Raw genomic sequence first — 19,624 nt, forward strand, 5'->3', positions numbered from 1 at the left:
AGGCAGACAATCTTGGAAAGGAGGGGGAATGACATTCTGACATATGGTGAAAGGGGTGCATGGGGCAAACAAGGTTGAGAACCACTGATCTAAATAAACTGCAGGGATGATCTGATAAATGGCAAATGAAATTCAACACCAGCAAGTGCAGCGTACTTAATATTGGAAGAACAAATACTGACAATGTATACAGCCTTAACAACATCAACCTAGAGAAGTCGACTTGTGAAAGAGACCTAGGGGTACTTGTAAGCCTGGACCTACGGCCTAAAAAACAGTGCGTTAATGTTCGAAATAAGGCAAACAGAGTATTGGGTTTTATATCTAGAAGTGTAAGTAATAAGAGTGCAGAGGTCTTATTGCAACTATATCTTGCGCTAGTCAGGCCGCACCTCGATTATGCGGTCCAGTTCTGGTGCCCTTATTATAGAATGGATATCAATTCACTAGAGTCGGTGCAGCGAAGAATGACGAAAATGATTCCGGGACTTAGAAACCTTCCATATCAGGATAGGTGAAAGAAACTTAACTTGCATTCCCTAGAAAGACGAAGAGTGCGGGGAGATATGATAAAAGTATTTAAGTGGGTGAAAGGAATCAATAAAGGGGATATAGGTAAAGTTCTTATAATATCCGAGCAGGATAGGACTCGGAGCAACGGATTTAAGTTGGATAAGTTTAGGTTTAGGAGGGAGATAGGAAGAAACTGGTTGTGGTGGACGAGTGGAACAAGCTTACCAATTTTGCAGTAAGTGCTGGAACTTTGGAAAGTTTCAAAAGGAGGCTAGATAGATTCATGGATGATAGAGAGTGGTTGTAACTCTCGACAGGAGCTGCCATGCACAGGCCAACCGGCCTATTGCAGACTCCTTATTTTCTTATGTTCTTATGACTTACTATTGGAAATAAAGAAGCATCAATAGTAAGAATTAATAATAATAATAATAATAATAATAATAATAATAATAATAATAATAATAATAATAATAATAATAATAATAATACTGAAGTAATGATTGACTATCAAAAATTATGTATCATTGCATTTCAGTAGGTAAGGCCAAAGAGGTGTATTGTATAGCTTATGGGGGTGTAGAGCAACCCTAGCCCCCAGGGTGGCCATGGGGTATAATTTGGTCTGTTATCCCGGTACTGCTCCTCAACTTTCTCTCAAGTACCCTCAGCTTAACTTTTAGTCAATACCCCCACCTTAGCTTACTCTCAGTACCCACAGCTTAATTTTCACTCAGTACCCTCAGCTTAACTTTCTCCCAGTACCCTCAGCTTAACTTTCTCTAAGTACTCTCAGCTTAACTTTCTCCCAGTACTTTCAGCTTAACTCTCTCAGTACCCTCAGCTTAACTTTCAGTTATAAATTCAGGTGCGGTACCACTTGTTTGTGTTGCAACATCGAATTAATTCAGCTCGTGCGTGTCGTTGCTCCGCACCTCGGCCGCATTCTGTCAACTCATTACAGTGAAACTTCCCTGCAACGTTGCAGCTTTCTGAATACCGAAGCCCTCACATGTGCGGTGTAGAATATTGCAAGGGAGAACTATGCAACAAAGACGGTCTTTGGGATGGATATAATGCATAGACGGACTCTGGGGTGTGAAAAATTGCAAATAATACAAGGGAGGACTCTGCAACAAAGATGGAGTCTGGGGTAGAGGTATTGTTTAGACCAGGGGTCACCAAACTTTTTTCATAGTGGGCCAGATAACTGAAAGAATGACGAGCGCGGGCCGCATAATCATTCTGTTCAATACTTGCAAGCCAGAACGAAAGCCATGGAAACCATGGTAACGTCAGAGCGTAGGCGGAGCTACCAAGGCGGGCCTGATGAACTGACGTCGCGGGCCGGATCCGGCCCGCGGGCCGTAGTTTGGTGACCCCTGGTTTAGACTAATGAGTTTGAAGATTTTAAAATGAAGTAATTTACAGCAAAGAATTTATGGAGTGAATATTTTGTAAACAAACTCTGCATCAATGACAGATCATGACACAAAGTCACACTCCTGAATGTAGATACTGCAAGGGAAAACTCTCCAACGATTGACACAGTTACAAGTTGTCACCAGGGAAACGCTTAAGCAATATTTTAGTTTCTTTTTCCTTCGTGGTTTACAAAATCACACATGATGATTATCACGTGTCATATTCGTGATTTCTTCACACACACACACACACACACACACACACACACACACACACACACACACACACACATGCACACACACACATACACACACACACACACACACACACACACACTTACCTTCCCTCACCACAGTGCAGTTCAGACTTCAGTACACCCGAGTCTCGCAAAGGCTACAGGGTGTACTGTGGGACTCTCCTGACTTAAATAAGTCCGTGGCCATCATGACCAGCCAAGAGGACCCCACTAGCCCCCCCTTCACCACTTGGAACTGGAGGGGAACATTTAAGAAGTTTTACAAGTGCTGTGTAGTGTTTCCTGTGTTTGTGAGCTTTCGACTACTCTGTGTGACAGGTGAGTGGTGAGGTGTGAGGGTGATGGGGGTGGGGTGATGGGGGTGGGGTGATGGGGGTGGGGTGATGAGGGTGGGGGCGATGATGGTGGGGTGATGAGGGTGAGTGTGAGGGTGGGGGTGATGAGGGTGGGGGTGAGTGAGGCGATGAGGGTGGGGGCAATGATGGTGGGGTGATGAGGGTGAGTGAGGGTGGTGAGGGTGGGGGCAATGATGGTGGGTGATGAGGGTGAGTGAGGGTGGGGGTGATGAGGGTGGAGTGATGAGGGTGAGTGAAGGTGTGGAGGAATGGTGAGTGGTGCAATGTGTAAAAAAAAATGTAAAGTGCAAATTAGATGTTTAAATTACAAAATAAAAGTGTAAAGTGCACAGACGTGAAAGGTGTAATACAAAGTCATAAAGTACAAAGTGAAGTCGTGAAGTGTAAAGTAGAGATGTAAAGTGTACAGTAAGTGGTTCATATAAGTATACAATAATATCTATGTTAACTTTGGACACTGAAAAACGAAAACAAGCACAATAATTATTTCTCTGGAGATTAATTACCTGTAGATACACCCCCCAGCTTACTTCACCTGAATATTTACAACCTTAGCGCTACCTGGGAGGGGGGTAGTGTTAGGTTAAATTAGCTTTGGGTAGATTACGGTCGTTAGGTTAGGTAAGGTTACGTTAGGTTAGGTTTAGAGTGGTTATTTTTAGGTGAAATTAACTGGGGTTGGGGGGCGGGGGTAATCTTCAAGAAATCGAAAGCAATAATATTCTTTGCCGTAGCGGCACAGGCAAGGATGTTGTTTGTGACTGAGGAGGGAAAGCTGGAGCTACGGAAGGAGGAAGCCAGGGAGCGAGGCTATGATCAACAGGGCTTCCAACACTTCGTGGTGAACGAAGCTGACACCTGGTCATCCTTCTTCTTCTTCAGGAGCTACTTGGCCTTCGAGTGGTTAAGGTGAGTGGGGGAGGGGGGGTCTAATACGTCTCAAATTAACCTTACCCAACCTAACCTAACCTAACAGGTAGGGGGAGAAATTTGACATGCGGAGTTTTAGAAATTCTGGCCATGCATCGTAAACATATATTGCCTCATCTGGCATGATAGTTACCATGGCACACACACACACACACACATATATATATATATATATATATATATATATATATATATATATATATATATATATATATATATATATATATATATATATATATATATATATATATATATATATATATATATATATATATATACTTGAGCCCTTCCAATCGTCCGGTGATATTATAGTCAACATCACCATGACAGCTTTAGGCGTAATTAACCCCGGCAACAGGTATCTGGGTAAAATACTAGTGTTGATCGTATACTGTACAAGAAGTACGCAGCAGCAACACCACCTACTGCTATTTGTCCCAAGATAATGACACACCTTAAGTAGTAAGCCAAAAGAGAGAGAGAGAGAGAGAGAGAGAGAGAGAGAGAGAGAGAGAGAGAGTACAGTCGAGTTATCTTACACTACCCAGATAAGAAAGTAATATTCCCTCTTATATATGACAACTCATTCTATCTGTGACGTGATATCAGTTGCTGATACCAGGATACAGTCAGTGCCTTCAGCAACACTCCTGACACCAACGTCACACCAATAGTTTCTCAAGAACGCCGTGCACTGTATTCGAATCGCTGGTGTTAGTGAACCATAATGCCGGATACCTAACGAGGCCCTCAGAAAAATCAACATGAGGACGGGGAAGCTTCTTCAGTATCTACTTCTGCCCTTACAAGTGGCACAAGTAGTATTCCTGAACACTTTCCTGACTGTCCTGGCGGTCTTGAGTCCAACTAACTGGAATTACAGCTTGTTGAGGAATACTAAGATACCGCTTTTTGCCACTTACATGAAGAGTGGTGTCGGGAACCCTCGCTTCTACTGGCAGAGGATGTTGACACTATTGATGTGGTAAGGTTATCAGAGCTTATTTACGTTATCGTACTTATAAACAGAAATAAACGAGCATCGCCTAACACGGCTCGTCTCAGGTAAAGATATCAACACAAATGATATTTTCTTGTTTTCATGTCGATGTGTTGCCTTGATATAGGGCCCTCAAGTTTTTCTTATTTTCCTCTCATGTAGATTAATGCTAGTAATTTTTTTGTCATTCTACCTAAGTTTTTCTTTGGAGATAAATTTTCCTGAATGCTTTAATTGTTGATGGGGTTTTCCTTCGCGGGGATATAAATAGTGGTGACATTTTCCTGTTATGATCCATCTGTTTTCCTAAAGCGGGGGAGTCCTATGGTTACAGTCTTATGAAGGTGAAATTTTCCTGGATTTCATATATCTACGTTGCCCTGACCTAGCACATTTCATGCTATTGTACTATCACTGTTGTTATTGTCCTATTTTCCCTACACTTTCCCCTAACCAGAAGTCCTCTCTTAATAAATATACCTAACTTCGAATTCTTTCCGTTACACCACTAATGTCGACGATGTTGTGCTGTTTTCCAATATTTTCCTATTTCCGTACTGTAGTAATGCTGATAATGTCCTATTTACCCTAACACCGTATAAAATTAATCCTGGTAATTATTCTCTATTGTCATTGTTTTCCTACCTTGGTACAGTCGCTCAAAAAAGTATCTGAAATATATTGTTCATGACAATATGACACATCGGAGGTATGTTTTTGGGAAATGGTAGATGACCAGGCGTAAAGGTGGTAGCCCTGCATGCCACAATGCTTGCCATGTAATATATACGACGTTTCCTACCGTTTGCCATGAACGTGTTTCATATGAATATAATTAATACGGTTATATTATCAGGGAATGATAGTCTAAAAGGACATTATCCAAGTTGGACACATACAGTGAACAATATGTACGTGGTAATGCTTAAAGGTAGAAGGTAGTAGGCAGCTACCAAACAGGGAGGTACTGCCGCCTGGGAAGATATTGGAAGCATAATGTGTTGTCTAATGGTGGACCCTGCTGCCATATGGCATCATGAAAATTGTGACCAAGTCCCAGGTTGCTGAACTGACTTCTGCCTCATTTACACACAATTGCAGGGTCTCAATTGTTTCTCTTACTATTGACAACACAACATACATATACTGTTTCTCACTCTTGATTTTTTTTTTAACTTTTGCATTTCTTTATGGTTCTTTATTATTATTCTTATTATCACTATCATTGTTATTATTACATTTTCGTACCCCAGGCCCTGATGTGGGTCAGTGACCTGTGCCCGGGTGGGCTAATTCCCGTAAAAAAAAAAAAAAAGTTCCTCTGCGCAACAACAACAACAACAACAACTACTAAATACACATGTTGACTGTATCCATACATAGCATTTAGCATGCGTACATGTATTAGATATCAGGGTATGTTATATTAATAGGTAAGGTAAACAGTAGTGGCATCTCACGTCAGCTGTTGTCTCTCCGGGCTACGCAGGTGTTCTCATGCCTGCAAGGAGCTACTGGTGACCGTAGCGCGACTACCATGGCAGTTGTGTGGGATGTCTTTATTCATGGCAGCCCAGACATGTTCGATAGGGTTCAGGTCAGGGGGATCTGGGTGGGTGTGGCAACACTGTGATTTCTGGGTGTTTCTCAAACCACGCCTTACTGACAGTTGTGAATGGAACTGTTGTCATGGAAGAAGTATGGAGGCGCTGGCTCAGGGTGCATTGCCCCTCACCAACGGTAACATGATCTCCTCAAGCACTTTAACATACTTTTCCCCCGAGTGCCCCAACACCACCTGTGTGCATCCACGCAAACAACCCTGCAGTTACGCCCCCACTCCTCCCACAACCCACAACATGACCGGCGTCGAATCTGAAGATAGAAATATATAAAGCGGTTGGTAACAGCGTTCGATCTAGGAACAAACTTCGATATAACGCATGAAATAGCAAACCAGATTATGTAATATGAAGGCTTGGATAAACCAAACCTGATGATTGAAGATAGATCAATTAAATGCATTGAGTTATGATTTTTTTAATAATTACCGCACAATTGTAATTACCCAGACTACTGTTGTTGAACGAGGGGGGTGACCATTCACTGACAGAAAACAGGCAGCAGAAATAAAGAAAACATGCAGGGGTTAAAATACCACAGTTGGTTGGTTGCTTTGTTTTGCTGGCCGTCAACATTATAGGTCATTACTGCCGTAGTCTTGTTGTTCTTAGGTTCTCGTTCTCTTCCAAGTCGTACTTCCTGGGGAAGGATCTTGGGGTAGCCGACCAGGGCCGCTATACTGCTTCTTGATAACAAGGAGCTGGTTACCAAGTAGTTCGGCCAGCTCGTCTTGTTCTAAATGTTCATTGTCACAAAACCACAGTAATTCGTATTATGACAACGATAGACTTGATGCAGTGATGAAAACGTAATATCTGACATTTAGAGGGTAGTATAGGCTTATCATCTCTAATAGGTGCCACAGGCTTCATCAATTTTCATTATAGTTGGAATTTATTTTGGTAAGAGAGAGGATGTGCTTGATCGATGTACTCGTGCTTGGTTGCCGCCAAACAAAACCTGCTGCTGTAGGGGCATCGGTAGAGAACGTTTTCTCGTCACAGAAAACGACCTCCTCCCAGAAGCTAACCGGTTTGTCGGCATACTCCAGCGCGTATTCCATCATCTGCACCATATTTACGTTGGTGAGATTGGGTTTCACTGCAGGTCTCCGCCCGTGCAGCCCCATGCTACGGTGTCTGTTGCGAATAGTTTGATGGCTGCATCGTAAACCAAGGTCATCGCCAATAGTGGAACCACTAATGAATGGTCGGTCATGGATTGCAGCTGCAATGGCCTGCACCAGTGATGGATAGACGGCGACATTACTTTGAATATGATTACCCATACACAGTATATATAACAAACACTGAGGTATAACAAATTGATATGGGAACCTGGTCTTGTTGTGCAGCGAAGGCGGCCAATCCTACGCTGGTTGTCCGTGCTGCCAGTGTCATATCGACGTATCCACAATGCCACTGTACTGTAGGACAAGCCAGTACGCCTCGCAATTTCTGCCTTGCCCTTAACTTCGTTGTAAAGGGCAATTATCGCTCCACGCATACTCTGTGTCGTCTCCATGATGAATGACATGCTCATGACATAGTGGTCTCGAAAACAACTCTGAAGAAGTGATATACGTCTAGCGAAGCACCGGACACCTTACCTGAGACACCTCAAGCATTCATAATATTAAAGGCGTATTTTCCGATGCTGAGACATACAGGATTCAGATTGTAAAGGTTATCACGTTTAATAATCAGTATGCCTTAACCTGACTCTGTACTCAAGGTTCCTAATGCCCGGGATTAGTCTTGTCATTTTCCTCTGAATTCTTTCTAGGGTTTATATATCCATTCTGTAGTACGATGACCAGAACTGATCTGCATAATCTAAGTGAGGTCTCACAAGCACAAGATATAATTTTAGGATAACCTCACAACCGTGCTAGTCTTGCAACTAACACTCCTGCGAATGAACCCAAGTTCTTTGCTAGCCTTGTTTGGAGCAAATACACATTGTTGACTTGGTTTAAGATGCCTCACAGTCGGATTTCTCTAAAACAACGTTATTCATCTGATAACTGGTTTCTCTGTTTACATTCCCTAGACTAAGTACTTTACAATAGTTCACATTAAATTTCATCTTTCATTTTTCAGACCATGTGAAAAATTTGTTTAGATCTTCCTGTAGTTTGCGAAGTCCTCGTCAGATTTAATTAAACGTCCCATTTTAGTGTCTTCAGCAAATTTTATTATGTTGCTGTCTCCGCCTATAGCTATGTCGTTTATGTATATAATAAATAGTAGTGGTCCAAGTACTGAGCCTTAGGGTACTCCACTAGTGACGTTACCCCAATAGGATTTAGTCATAAATGCTTACTCGCTGTTTCCTGTCCTGTAACCACGCCCTAATCCATTTTAGGAACTTCCATTTTTCGTACTAGTCTTTCGTGGGGACTCTGTCGAAGGCTTTGCTGAAGATGAGGTATATCACATCATAATCGTGTCCGTCATCCACTGATTCGAAAACAGCTGAAAAAACGTGAAGCCATGTTGGGAATCATTGATCAACTTGTGCTTCTCCAGGTGATTTCGAATAGAGTTTGAAATTATTGCTTCAATAATTTGCCTACAAGTGATGTTAAGCTGATTGGACGGTAGTTAGAGGATAGTGATCTATCTCCCTTCTTGAAAATCGGTATCACATTCACTATGCTCCAGGATGCTTGTACTACATCGGTTTTTAATGACATGTTAAACAAGTTTGTTAAGGACATACTAAAGCCCTTCCTTACATTCCTTTAATACTTTGGCAAATATCTTATAGGGACCAGGTGACTTATTAGGCTTTAGCTTGTCTATTAGCTTACTAACATCGTTACTAGTCTCTACTATCTCGCATATTCTATTTTCTTCACTATCTCTGCATATAGTCGGTGCCTCGGGTATCATGCTCTCGGTGGTGAAAACTGTTGAAAAATATTTGTTTAGATTATTGCTTATTTATCCGCCGTTAACAGTTAGCTCGCCGGTATCTGACTGTATTTCTCCAATCTTTTCTTGTGTTTTAAGAACATAAGAACATAAGAAAACAAGGAGTCTGCAATAGGCCGGTTGGCCTGTGCATGGCAGCTCCTGTCGAGAGTTACTACCACTCTCTATCATCAATGAATCTATCCAGCCTCCCTTTGAAACTTTCCAGCGTTCCAGCACTTACTACAAAGTTGCTAAGCTAGTTCCACACGTCCACCACCCTATTTGTAAACCAGTTCCTTCCTATCTCCCTCCTAAACCTAAACTTAGTTTGATACAATGAAAGAATCCCTTGGGGTTTGACTTCGCCTCTCTTGCTACCTTCAGTTCATTATTCCTCTTTGCTTTCCTTATCTCTGCCTTAATCCTACTGGACAATACCTTATAATAATCTCGGAGGCAAACTTCACCACGATTTATTCTCCTACCTATAGCCTTCCCTTGTTCAATAATATTCTTTAAATACTTATAATTATTTATCCATTTAGGGTTATTGTTATTTGATCTGAATTTTCTGTATGGTATGTTCTTTCTTCGTGCATTAAGAAACGCATCATTTAAATTGTTGTGGAACTCTTCAAACTCAGATTTCGTGATCAGGTCATCCTCAAACGTCATATTTACAGAAGTAATCCTGAGGTGTACTATCCCAGTTCTCCTATATGTTCCCAAACCAGTACAGAACTATTTCTATTTCTTGTAATAATGCTAAATTTTCCCTACATTTTTCTAACCGGCACAAAGCCAATACAGATGATAACGTCACAATTTCTCTTCCATTTTCCTCACTCGATACAGAACTGACCCTAAGGAGCGTGTCCCATTTTATTTAAATTTTCCTAAACTGGAGATCTTTTTTGTTTCTCGTCAGCGTGTGGTGGGAGGTGAACATGTCGGCCGAGATGGGAGAGGTGGCCCCTAACCCCGAGGTGATGAGGCTGAGGGACAGGTCAGTCTCTCGCCTCCTGGACATGGCGAGGTCAGGTAGGCCTCTGGTGATTAACTTCGGCTCCTGCACCTGACCCCCGTTTGTGGCCAACCTCGATCTCTTCCGCAAGGTGAGAAAGTGAGAGGGGGGAGGGGGATTTGGTTGTTATGAGAGGTGGCTATAGCCACTGCTGTCATTTACTTTGACGTCATATCACCACATAGCAGACGTCATTCCCAACTACTGACGTCATATCACCACACTACTAACGTCATATTACCATATTACTGACGTCATATCACCACACTACTGACGTCATATCACCATACTAATGACGTCACTCTGGTGGTGGCAGTTGAGGGAGAGGTACTCGAGCGTGGCAGACTTCGTGGTGGTGTACACCGCTGAGGCTCACCCTACTGATGGCTGGGTCTTTGAGGGAAACGTGGAGGTGGCCAATCACAGGTGAGTGCATTTACCTGTCTCATACCTGTACCTGCCAGGATACAATACAGTGTGATGCTATGTACTTCTATACATTACTATAAGATGCCCTGTAAGATAATACAGTACAATACAGTGTGATGCTATGTACTGCTATACACTAATATAAGATGCCCTTGTAAGATAATACAATACAATACAGTGTGATGCTATGTACTGCTATACACTAATATAAGATGCCCTTGTAAGATAATACAATACAGTGTGATGCTATGTACTGCTATACACTAATATAAGATGCCCTTGTAAGGTAATACAGTACAATACAGTGTGATGCAACTAAGTATAAACATATAAAATAAATCACGTTACGATGCTAGATAATAAAATACGATCATACTAAAATACAGTGTACATAATACAGGAAAATACAGCATGGTGTTCTGGAAATACAGTACAGTGTAATACAGTACAGTGTCTACTATACAGTACCTCAATGTATTCATTCTCCCATTACTTGTGTCCAAACTGTCTGCAAAGGACATCTGTCATGTCCTATAGTGCCAGTTAAGGTATCTGTCATGTCCTATAGTGTCAGTTAAGGTATCTGTCATGTCGTATAATGTCAGTTAAGGTATCTGCCATGTCTTATAGTGCCAGTTAAGGTATCTGCCATGTCCTATAGTGTCAGTTAAGGTATCTACCATGTCCTATAGTGTCAGTTAAGGTATCTACCATGTCCTATAGTGTCAGTTAAGACATCCTTTGTGCTGTAAAGGATAAGAACTAGACTCCCCCGGGCAGGTCCCTGGAGGAGAGGTATGCGGCAGCAGAGAAGCTGTTGGAGTTCTCACCCCAGGAGTGCGAGGTGCTGGTAGACCGCTTAGATGACGCCGCCAGCAAGCAGTACGCGGCCCTCCCAGAACGGCTCTACATAGTGCAAGACGGTGTCGTGTTCTACAAGGGTGGGAGGGGTCCTTTCGAGTACAAGGTAAGTCTACAAAACAGGAGTTCTACAGAAGAAGACAGGGAACTTTCGACTTCCTCTACAAGGATAGGAATGGCCTTTTGACTACAGGGTCCGGCTATAGATAAGATAGGGAGCTGTGTACTAAATATAAGATAAGGAGCTCTGTAAAGTGACTGGTAACCCCCTGTTGTCTGAAGGATGTACAAAGACCTTTCAAACGAGTAAATCTGTAGAGAAAACAAGAAATACTTTACAAATTCTACCAGAAACCTTCAAGTACTAGACAATTTTACAAAAGAGACGGAGAATTAAATAAAACAAGTAGGTAAACAGTGACCCTCACATCCTCTTAACAGATACACAAAAACCTTTATCGTCCACGATACGTTTTATAGATGTGCGAGGAAGACCTATATAGTACACAAGAGACCCTTCAAGTACACGGCCCTGGTCTACAGAGGGGAGAGAGATCACAGGCTGGGGGAGATATGATATATAGAATGTGTTTCACTATTCGCTGTAAACTGTTCTCTCTAAATCTTAATAAAGGTAAAATGATTCATGGCGTGATATCTTATGCATCTGAAAATACTATAATCATCAAACAATATATTTTTTTTTACTGTATATCTGAATTATTACTCCTAACCTAACCTAACCTAACCTAACCTAACTTAACCCAACCTAGCCTAAACTAACCTTATTTTTCCTCAGATGAACGAGGTTGAAGATTTTCTGAAGAAGTATAAAAGTCATTAAGAATAGGATGTCACTCCTACTACCTGCTGACGTAAACAACCACAGCAGGAACCAATCAACACAAAGATCCATTACCTGCTGATGTAAACAACCACAGCAGGAACCAATCAACACAAAGATCCATTACCTGCTGATGTAAACAACCACAGCAGGAACCAATCAACACAAAGATCCATTACCTGATGATGTAAACAACCACAGCAGGAACCAATCAACACAAAGATCCATTACCTGCTGATGTAAAAAAACACACAAAGATCATACGGTCAAGTTTCTCTCTGGTAATGGTCGTTGTCCCAGCCTAATGACGAGTCCTGCTGAAAGGTCATGATCCTGGCTGACCTCTGATGATCTCCCTGGGTCAACATTATTTACCTGTAGGAAATTTTGACCTAATGCTATCTATCGTGTATCTCTCTTCTTATTTATCCATATCTATCTATCCGTATCTATATTATATTAAGGTGTTTATTTCACAGTTATCTATCTATCTATCTATCTGCGGTTTTATTAAGTTTACATGTGAATGACATTTATTTCTTTTTATATATGCCATCTCTTTGTGAACATCAATTTGATTAAATAAAAACAATGCTTTTGTAACACAATTTTCTTGAAGTTTTAAAATAAATTATAATCCCTTACTTCATTATCTGTTTTAAATTTTGTTTTGTTTTAAATTATCAACATTCCACAAAGGCCAAGTTAAATGGCAGCGTTGTGTTAACAAGATTTTGAGAGCGGAGGCATTTAATCTAAGCACCGCCGGACCGTGGGTGAAAATTGCAAGTTATTACACCCCCAAGTCATTTAATCTACTATTACTATTTAAATGGTAACTGGAGTCAGCAGGATGTTGGGCAGACAGACAAGTGACATTTAACCTCAGGATGACAAGTGTAAATGATAAACAATTAAATAACAAGCCATTTACAGTTGATTTACATTACATTACAGTTCTCACGACTGATATGAAGTTACATAGAATAATAATAGTAGTAAGTTCTGAAGTCTTTCCTTGGTAGAGTTTAGATGCTGAAGTGAAGAACAGTGTAGTAAAAACGATTAACATCTAGGTTCCCAATTACTGTTGGTAGACAGAGGCAAATGGCGAAATTAAACTTGTCCCTAGTTTCACCCTGCCTGGGGATCCTCCGTGTGACCATTCTCTTGAGGAGAGTGTGCTGACCACAGCACTACATCTTACAAATGTATACGTCTCACATAAACACGTCACAAACACACACACACACACACACACACACACACACACACACGCCTCACAAACATACAGTTAACTGCTGCCACCTTATGGTGCGGTTTCCGGTTACCTGTTGGACTCACTAATTAGAGGTGAACTGGAAGCAACATTCATAAATGTTTATGGGTTAAGTTTTCAAACCCTAATGGTCTTTCCTCCATTTATTAAGAAAATAAACTATTGCACAATAACTGGGATATCACCATAATTAACACTATCAGCTGTGAGCGTTAATAAGGGACGAAGCTTAGGTATAACTAGCTTCTTAGAGCAGACGTCTCAGTGGCTCACAGACGGGAGTAGAACTGGCGACAGCCGGCTACTTAATTGATGACTCTACGGTCAAGGTGTGAGGGCACAGTGGGAACACACTCTCACCTGTCAGGTGGATGACTACTCACGGCTCATAGTTACTGTGGGTGATGTAATTATATAAACCTAATGTATGTAACCCACATTTATATAAGTATTACTGTCTGTTAGACGGGCACTTATACAACACAACTTCACAAACATGCATACATAATATACAAATATACAAACACACACTGCATAAACACATACACAAACACCTCACAAACATATAAGCTTCAAAAACATACACTGCATAAACACATACACAAACACCTCACAAACATATAAGCTTAAAAAACACACACTGCACAAAAATACACACACACAAACTTTCCATTTCTACCTCCCTGCTCTCACCCCTACCACCCCTAGGACCTAAATCCTCCCCTCTCCACCCCACATGACTCTCCACCCCACATGACTCTCCACCCCACATGACTCTCCACCCCACATGACTCCCCACCCCACATGACTCCCCACCCCACATGACTCTCCACCCCACATGACTCCCCACCCCTAACTGCCTTCCGGGTCTATATTAATGGCAAAACAACATTTTCCCTTTTAATAATACCAAACCCCAATTTGTGAGGCTTCCCCGAGTCTTGCTTCACCTGGGGCTTTTAGCACGAGTGAGAGTCATTAGTATTTGCCCATAGGTAGACTGGTGAGTATTTTAATATTTTTATATATATAATATTGATGGATGGTTTTGTTTATGGTAGAATCGCGTATTTTTAAGTTAGGTTAGGTTATGTTACATTGTGTTGCGTTGTGTTATGTTGGGTTTGGCTAGATTTGGTTAGGTTAGGTTAGGATAGGTTACATTAGTTAGATATTGGCTATAACTCAACCCACTAAATCAAGTGAAAGTCATTGAGCAAAGACCAAACGTGTTACTGACTGACAGACCAACTTCATAATTATCACTGCTATACAGTATACCCCCTCTAAACTTTACTCCTTTTGAGGGGAATAAAAAAAGTATCTCTTTCCATGTACAGGTGTTATGTAAGTATATATGTCAGAGTAAAGATTTTCTGCTTAGAAAGATAAGTTTAGATTTAAATGTAAGTACGAGGGTATTATAGTACCGATTTAAGTACTGTATAAGAATAGTATAGTACCGATTTAAGTAAATACCGATTTGAATATAAGTACAACCAGCTATTTATATATGCAGAACAGGTACAGTGATGTCTGTGAATTTAAGGTTCTCACCGTCGATAATTTCATCATCATTGTCGACGTCATCATCACATTCATCCACCTTATCGTTATCATAATCACTTACACATCATTATCATTATCATCAGTTATCGTCACCATAATCGTTATCACCACTATCTTCACTATCATTACCATCACCATTATCACCATCACCACCAGTAGCAGTGGAGTCAGGAACAGCAACAGCGCCTTTAAGATGAGCAGCAACACCATCCCTCTCGCCCCCCCCCCCCCTCGGCCAACACCTGCACCAATAATAACAGCAACATCATCAACAGCAAATTATGAGCAGCAGCAGCAGCAGCAGCAGCAGCAGCAGCGATCAGCGTTTGGGAAGGCCAGTGTGGGGTGGAGCTCCATATTTAACGTGGCCCCGCCAGCTCTGGGGACTAAAGGGGTGAGGCTAGGGAGAGGTGGGGTAGCGCCGCTAAATATCCCGCCTTGTCCACACTCCCTCCCTTCCTCCCTCCACACTCATCTATTTCCCTAAATCGTCCTCAACAGTCAAGTCTTCCCCCCACCCTCCCCCCCACCAAACTGACCTCTATACTCATGCATTTCCTCGGCAAATTGTCCTTAACACTCATGTTTTCCTCGCAACTTGTCCTCCACTCTAACGTAATTTCCCGCCAAATCGTCCTGCTCACTCACGCCCTTTCGTGCCAAATTGTCCTCCACCCTCACGTATTTTCTGCTAAATTGTCCTCTCCTCCCCGCACCCTGCATGCCAATAAGTCGAGCATTTTACCGGGAGTTAGTTTACGATCCACGTTTTCCTTCACTGGTTGGTGCCACTACAACGACGGGAACTGACAACACTCTGCCAACACTTCTCTGACAACAGTGATACTCTTGCACCGAGTGTTCCCACTTTTCTACCACCTTTTCCCTGACAACAGTTGTAGGACACTATACAAGATTGACACCCTGCCACCACTTCTCTGACAACAACAGCAGGACACGAGACAAGATTGATACTCTGCCACAATTTCTCTGACAACAGGGGCCATCAAGCGCCATGGTGTGTACTTGAGGTAAGCCTCCGGGGACCTGATGATGGTGTTCCATGACAATAACCTCAATGGGTCAGTGAAGATATGTGTGTGTGTGTGTGTGTGTGTGTGTGTGTGTGTGTGTGTGTGTGTGTGTTTCGGAGACAAAATATACCCGTTCAGGAGTATCTTTATATGGGGTGACGTACGTACACAAGGTGTGATCTTGACAGGGGTATCGGTCACTCATGGTATGGTTAGTGGATAGCTGCACGCGGTGTAGTGATCGACTGATGTGGCTGTCTTGGTGGCACAACACTTACTGTGACCTTGGTGAGCCTGTTTCTGTACGATATAACACCAGCATAGTGTGTTCGTTACAAGGTGTGTCTCTTGCAGGATACAAACTCACAAGTGATGTGTTAATATCAATGGTGTGACTCAGCATGGTGTGACCCCGTCCACAGTGTATTTTAACATAATGTGAACTGGGCTAATGTAACATCTAAATTATATGATCAAACATGGTGTGTAAGCCTCTCTTCATAACCCCACACCGTGTGACGCCCTGCCTATTGACTCAACATAGCGTGAGGTCATCATCACATGACCCTTCCCGCATACTATAAACCAACTATAGCGACCTGGAGCTTGATGTGACCTTCTCATAGTGTGACCCTCTCCCCACCACATACTGTATCTCTAAGGACGAATATCTTACTGATCCACATAGTGTAACACCCGCACACACACACACACACACACACTTCTCCATATAACCTATTGTACACCCTCAACTACACAGGCGGGAATTAATAACACAAAACCTCTTCCCCACTACAGCCATAGGTGAAAGGCTATCCTGTAGGTCAATAAACAAATACAAAGGGAGCGAAATATCACACACACACACACACACACACACACACACACACACACACACACACACATACCGACCAATCATTTTCTATATAACCCATATCTACAACTACACAAACGGGGTTTAATAACACAACGGGCTCTTTCCACTGTAGTGAGAGGTCAGGGGTGAGATGTCAGACACAGTCACAAACAAAGCTAAATCTGACCTCGTCCATCGCCACACTGACAGCACAGGTAATGTTATTGATTCCTGCAACTGTGCTGATATTTCTGACACACACACACACACACACACATACACACACGCCATAATATTCATATGTATGCAAATAGCGAAATGCATACAGATACGAGGAATATATACATATATATACATATGGGAACAGAGACTATACAAGCACACACATGACGCACATCTCTACCTGTTGAAATATTTACACCTGACATACAGCTAGACATAGGTGCAAATAATAGACCCTCTCTCTCTCTCTCTCTCTCTCTCTCTCTCTCTCTCTCTCTCTCTCTCTCTCTCTCTCTATCTCATTGATCATTTCGGCAGGAGTTTGAACAGGTGTCACTGAGGCACTTCAAACTCAATTAAGACAGACAGACAGACAGACAGACAGAGACAGAGACAGACAGATAAACAGGTAGACAAGTAGATAGATAGATAGATATATATAGATAGATAGATAAATAGATAGATAAAAAATTAGTCGAGGGTATGAATGAGTCAAATGAATGGGCAGGTGTGAACAGATACGAGGGAGACTTTCATTCATACCTGTACATATTTACAAACACACACACACAGTAACCCTCGCGTTCGTATACGGATAAAAAAACAAAGACAATCCGGATTATGATGTTAAAAATGATATAAAAATGACCCATTGATTCTTGAAACGTAAACAAATACAGAGTTTTTTTTGTGAGGTGTTTCAAGTGATATGAAAATAAAAGAGACAGAGATAACAAAGGGAAGAGATAATGTAAATAACAGTGATTAAAGAGATAACAGAGATAAGGGAAATAACAGGTGACAGAAATAACAGGTGGCAGAAATAACAGAGATAAGAGAAATAACAGGTGACAGAAATAACAGAGATTGAAGAAATAACAGAGATAAGAGAAATAACAAGTGACAGAAATAACAGAGATAACAGAGATAAGAGAGAATAAGAGAAATAACAGTGACAGAAATAACAGAGATTAAAGAATAACAGAGATAAGGGAAATAACAGGTGACAGAAATAACAGAGATTGAAGAAATAACAGAGATAAGAGAAATAACAAGTGACAGAAATAACAGAGATTGAAGAAATAACAGAGATAAGAGAAATAACAAGTGACAGAAATAACAGAGATTAAAGAGATAACAGAGATAAGGGAAATAACAGGTGACAGAAATAACAGAGATTGAAGAAATAACAGAGATAAGAGAAATAACAAGTGACAGAAATAACAGTGATTAAAGAGATAACAGAGATAAGGGAAATAACAGGTGACAGAAATAACAGAGATTGAAGAAATAACAGAGATAAGAGAAATAACAAGTGACAGAAATAACAGAGATTAAAGAGATAACAGAGATAAGGGAAATAACAGGTGACAGAAATAACAGAGATTGAAGAAATAACAGAGATAAGAGAAATAACAGATGACAGAAATAACAGAGATTGAAGAAATGAGATAATATAAATAACAAATATTAAAGAAATAACGTAGATAACATAAATAACACAGGTAACATAAATAACAGAGATAATATAAATAACACAGGTAACACAAATAACAGATATAACAGAGATATAAGTATTAGTCTCAAGCGTTATGAGAGAGGGGCGTAAAGATTAATTAGTGACAGGTATGGAGGTAATCAACAGGTATCGCTAGTATCCATAAACATCACTCAATCTCTCCTGAATAAAAAAAAAATATAATCCTCTTTAACACGCGAAAGGGTGTACAGGACTTATTATAACAAACAGTCAACCTAACCTAACCTAGTCTAACCTAACCTAACCTAACCTAGTCTAACCTAACCTAACCTAACCTAGTCTAACCTAACCTAACCTAACCTAGTCTAACCCAACCTAACCTAGTCTAGCCTAACCTAACCTAACCTAACCAACCAGTCAACAGAGAGAGAAACATTGAAGCGTAATGGTAATGAAAATATATTATATACTCAACACTCAGCACTAGTGACCTAACCTAACCTAACCAAGTCTAACCTAGTCTAACCTAACTCAACCTAAACTAACCTCACTACAGTCACCGAACCTAACCTCACCAGACCAAGGCCACTGCCATCATTAATAACAAAATTATCACATTATTGCAGAGATAATAGAAACTATAATGACATCAACATCATCACCATTCATCACCATTACTATCATTGCCAACAACCATCACCATCTACCGCCATCTATCACCATCACATTCGGCATCACCATGACTACCAGCATCAGATGGTGGAGTAATAATAGCACATCTATCTATCACAGGGCAGCACCAGTACATTATCTGTCATCGCTGCCGACGATCTTAGCAACAACATTCATTCCCAGGGATCTATGAACCAGAAAAACAACAAGAAGAACAGCAACACTAAGAAAAATACAAAAGTAGAAACAATCACAACAATAATGATGATCTTCATCACTAAAGTTAATAACAGCAGCTGGAGCAGAGAAACATCAACAGTAACAGAACAG

General features: G+C 41.1%; 2 protein-coding genes across 2 annotated transcripts; both read left to right on the top strand.

The window, feature by feature from the left end:
• Positions 1-2,298: 2,298 nt before the first annotated feature.
• On the top strand, positions 2,299-10,456 carry LOC121864571 (thyroxine 5-deiodinase-like). The gene is made up of 4 exons (XM_042363637.1): positions 2,299-2,512; positions 3,285-3,459; positions 9,953-10,139; positions 10,365-10,456. Exons 1-3 carry the CDS (start codon positions 2,383-2,385, stop codon positions 10,101-10,103), a joined length of 456 nt encoding a protein of 151 aa, XP_042219571.1. The 5' UTR covers positions 2,299-2,382; the 3' UTR covers positions 10,104-10,139; positions 10,365-10,456.
• On the top strand, positions 10,341-12,374 carry LOC121864572 (type I iodothyronine deiodinase-like). Its single transcript, XM_042363638.1, has 3 exons — positions 10,341-10,474; positions 11,258-11,444; positions 12,138-12,374. The coding sequence occupies exons 1-3, from the start codon at positions 10,341-10,343 to the stop codon at positions 12,180-12,182; spliced, it is 366 nt and encodes a 121-aa protein (XP_042219572.1). The 3' UTR covers positions 12,183-12,374.
• Positions 12,375-19,624: the final 7,250 nt, after the last annotated feature.

The sequence above is a fragment of the Homarus americanus genome, unplaced genomic scaffold (assembly GCF_018991925.1).
Source record: "Homarus americanus isolate GMGI-L3 unplaced genomic scaffold, GMGI_Hamer_2.0 scaffold2361, whole genome shotgun sequence".
NCBI lineage: Eukaryota > Metazoa > Arthropoda > Malacostraca > Decapoda > Nephropidae > Homarus > Homarus americanus.

Excerpts from the sequence above, each read along its gene's own strand:
- LOC121864571 (XM_042363637.1), top strand. The coding sequence starts at position 2,383 with ATGACCAGCCAAGAGGACCCCACTAGCCCCCCCTTCACCACTTGGAAC. Across the intron at positions 2,513-3,284 it reads TCGACTACTCTGTGTGACAG|CGGCACAGGCAAGGATGTTG; the intron begins GTGAGTGGTGAG and ends TCTTTGCCGTAG. Across the intron at positions 3,460-9,952 it reads TTGGCCTTCGAGTGGTTAAG|CGTGTGGTGGGAGGTGAACA; the intron begins GTGAGTGGGGGA and ends GTTTCTCGTCAG.
- LOC121864572 (XM_042363638.1), top strand. The coding sequence starts at position 10,341 with ATGACGTCACTCTGGTGGTGGCAGTTGAGGGAGAGGTACTCGAGCGTG. Across the intron at positions 10,475-11,257 it reads GTGGAGGTGGCCAATCACAG|GTCCCTGGAGGAGAGGTATG; the intron begins GTGAGTGCATTT and ends TCCCCCGGGCAG. Across the intron at positions 11,445-12,137 it reads GGGGTCCTTTCGAGTACAAG|ATGAACGAGGTTGAAGATTT; the intron begins GTAAGTCTACAA and ends ATTTTTCCTCAG.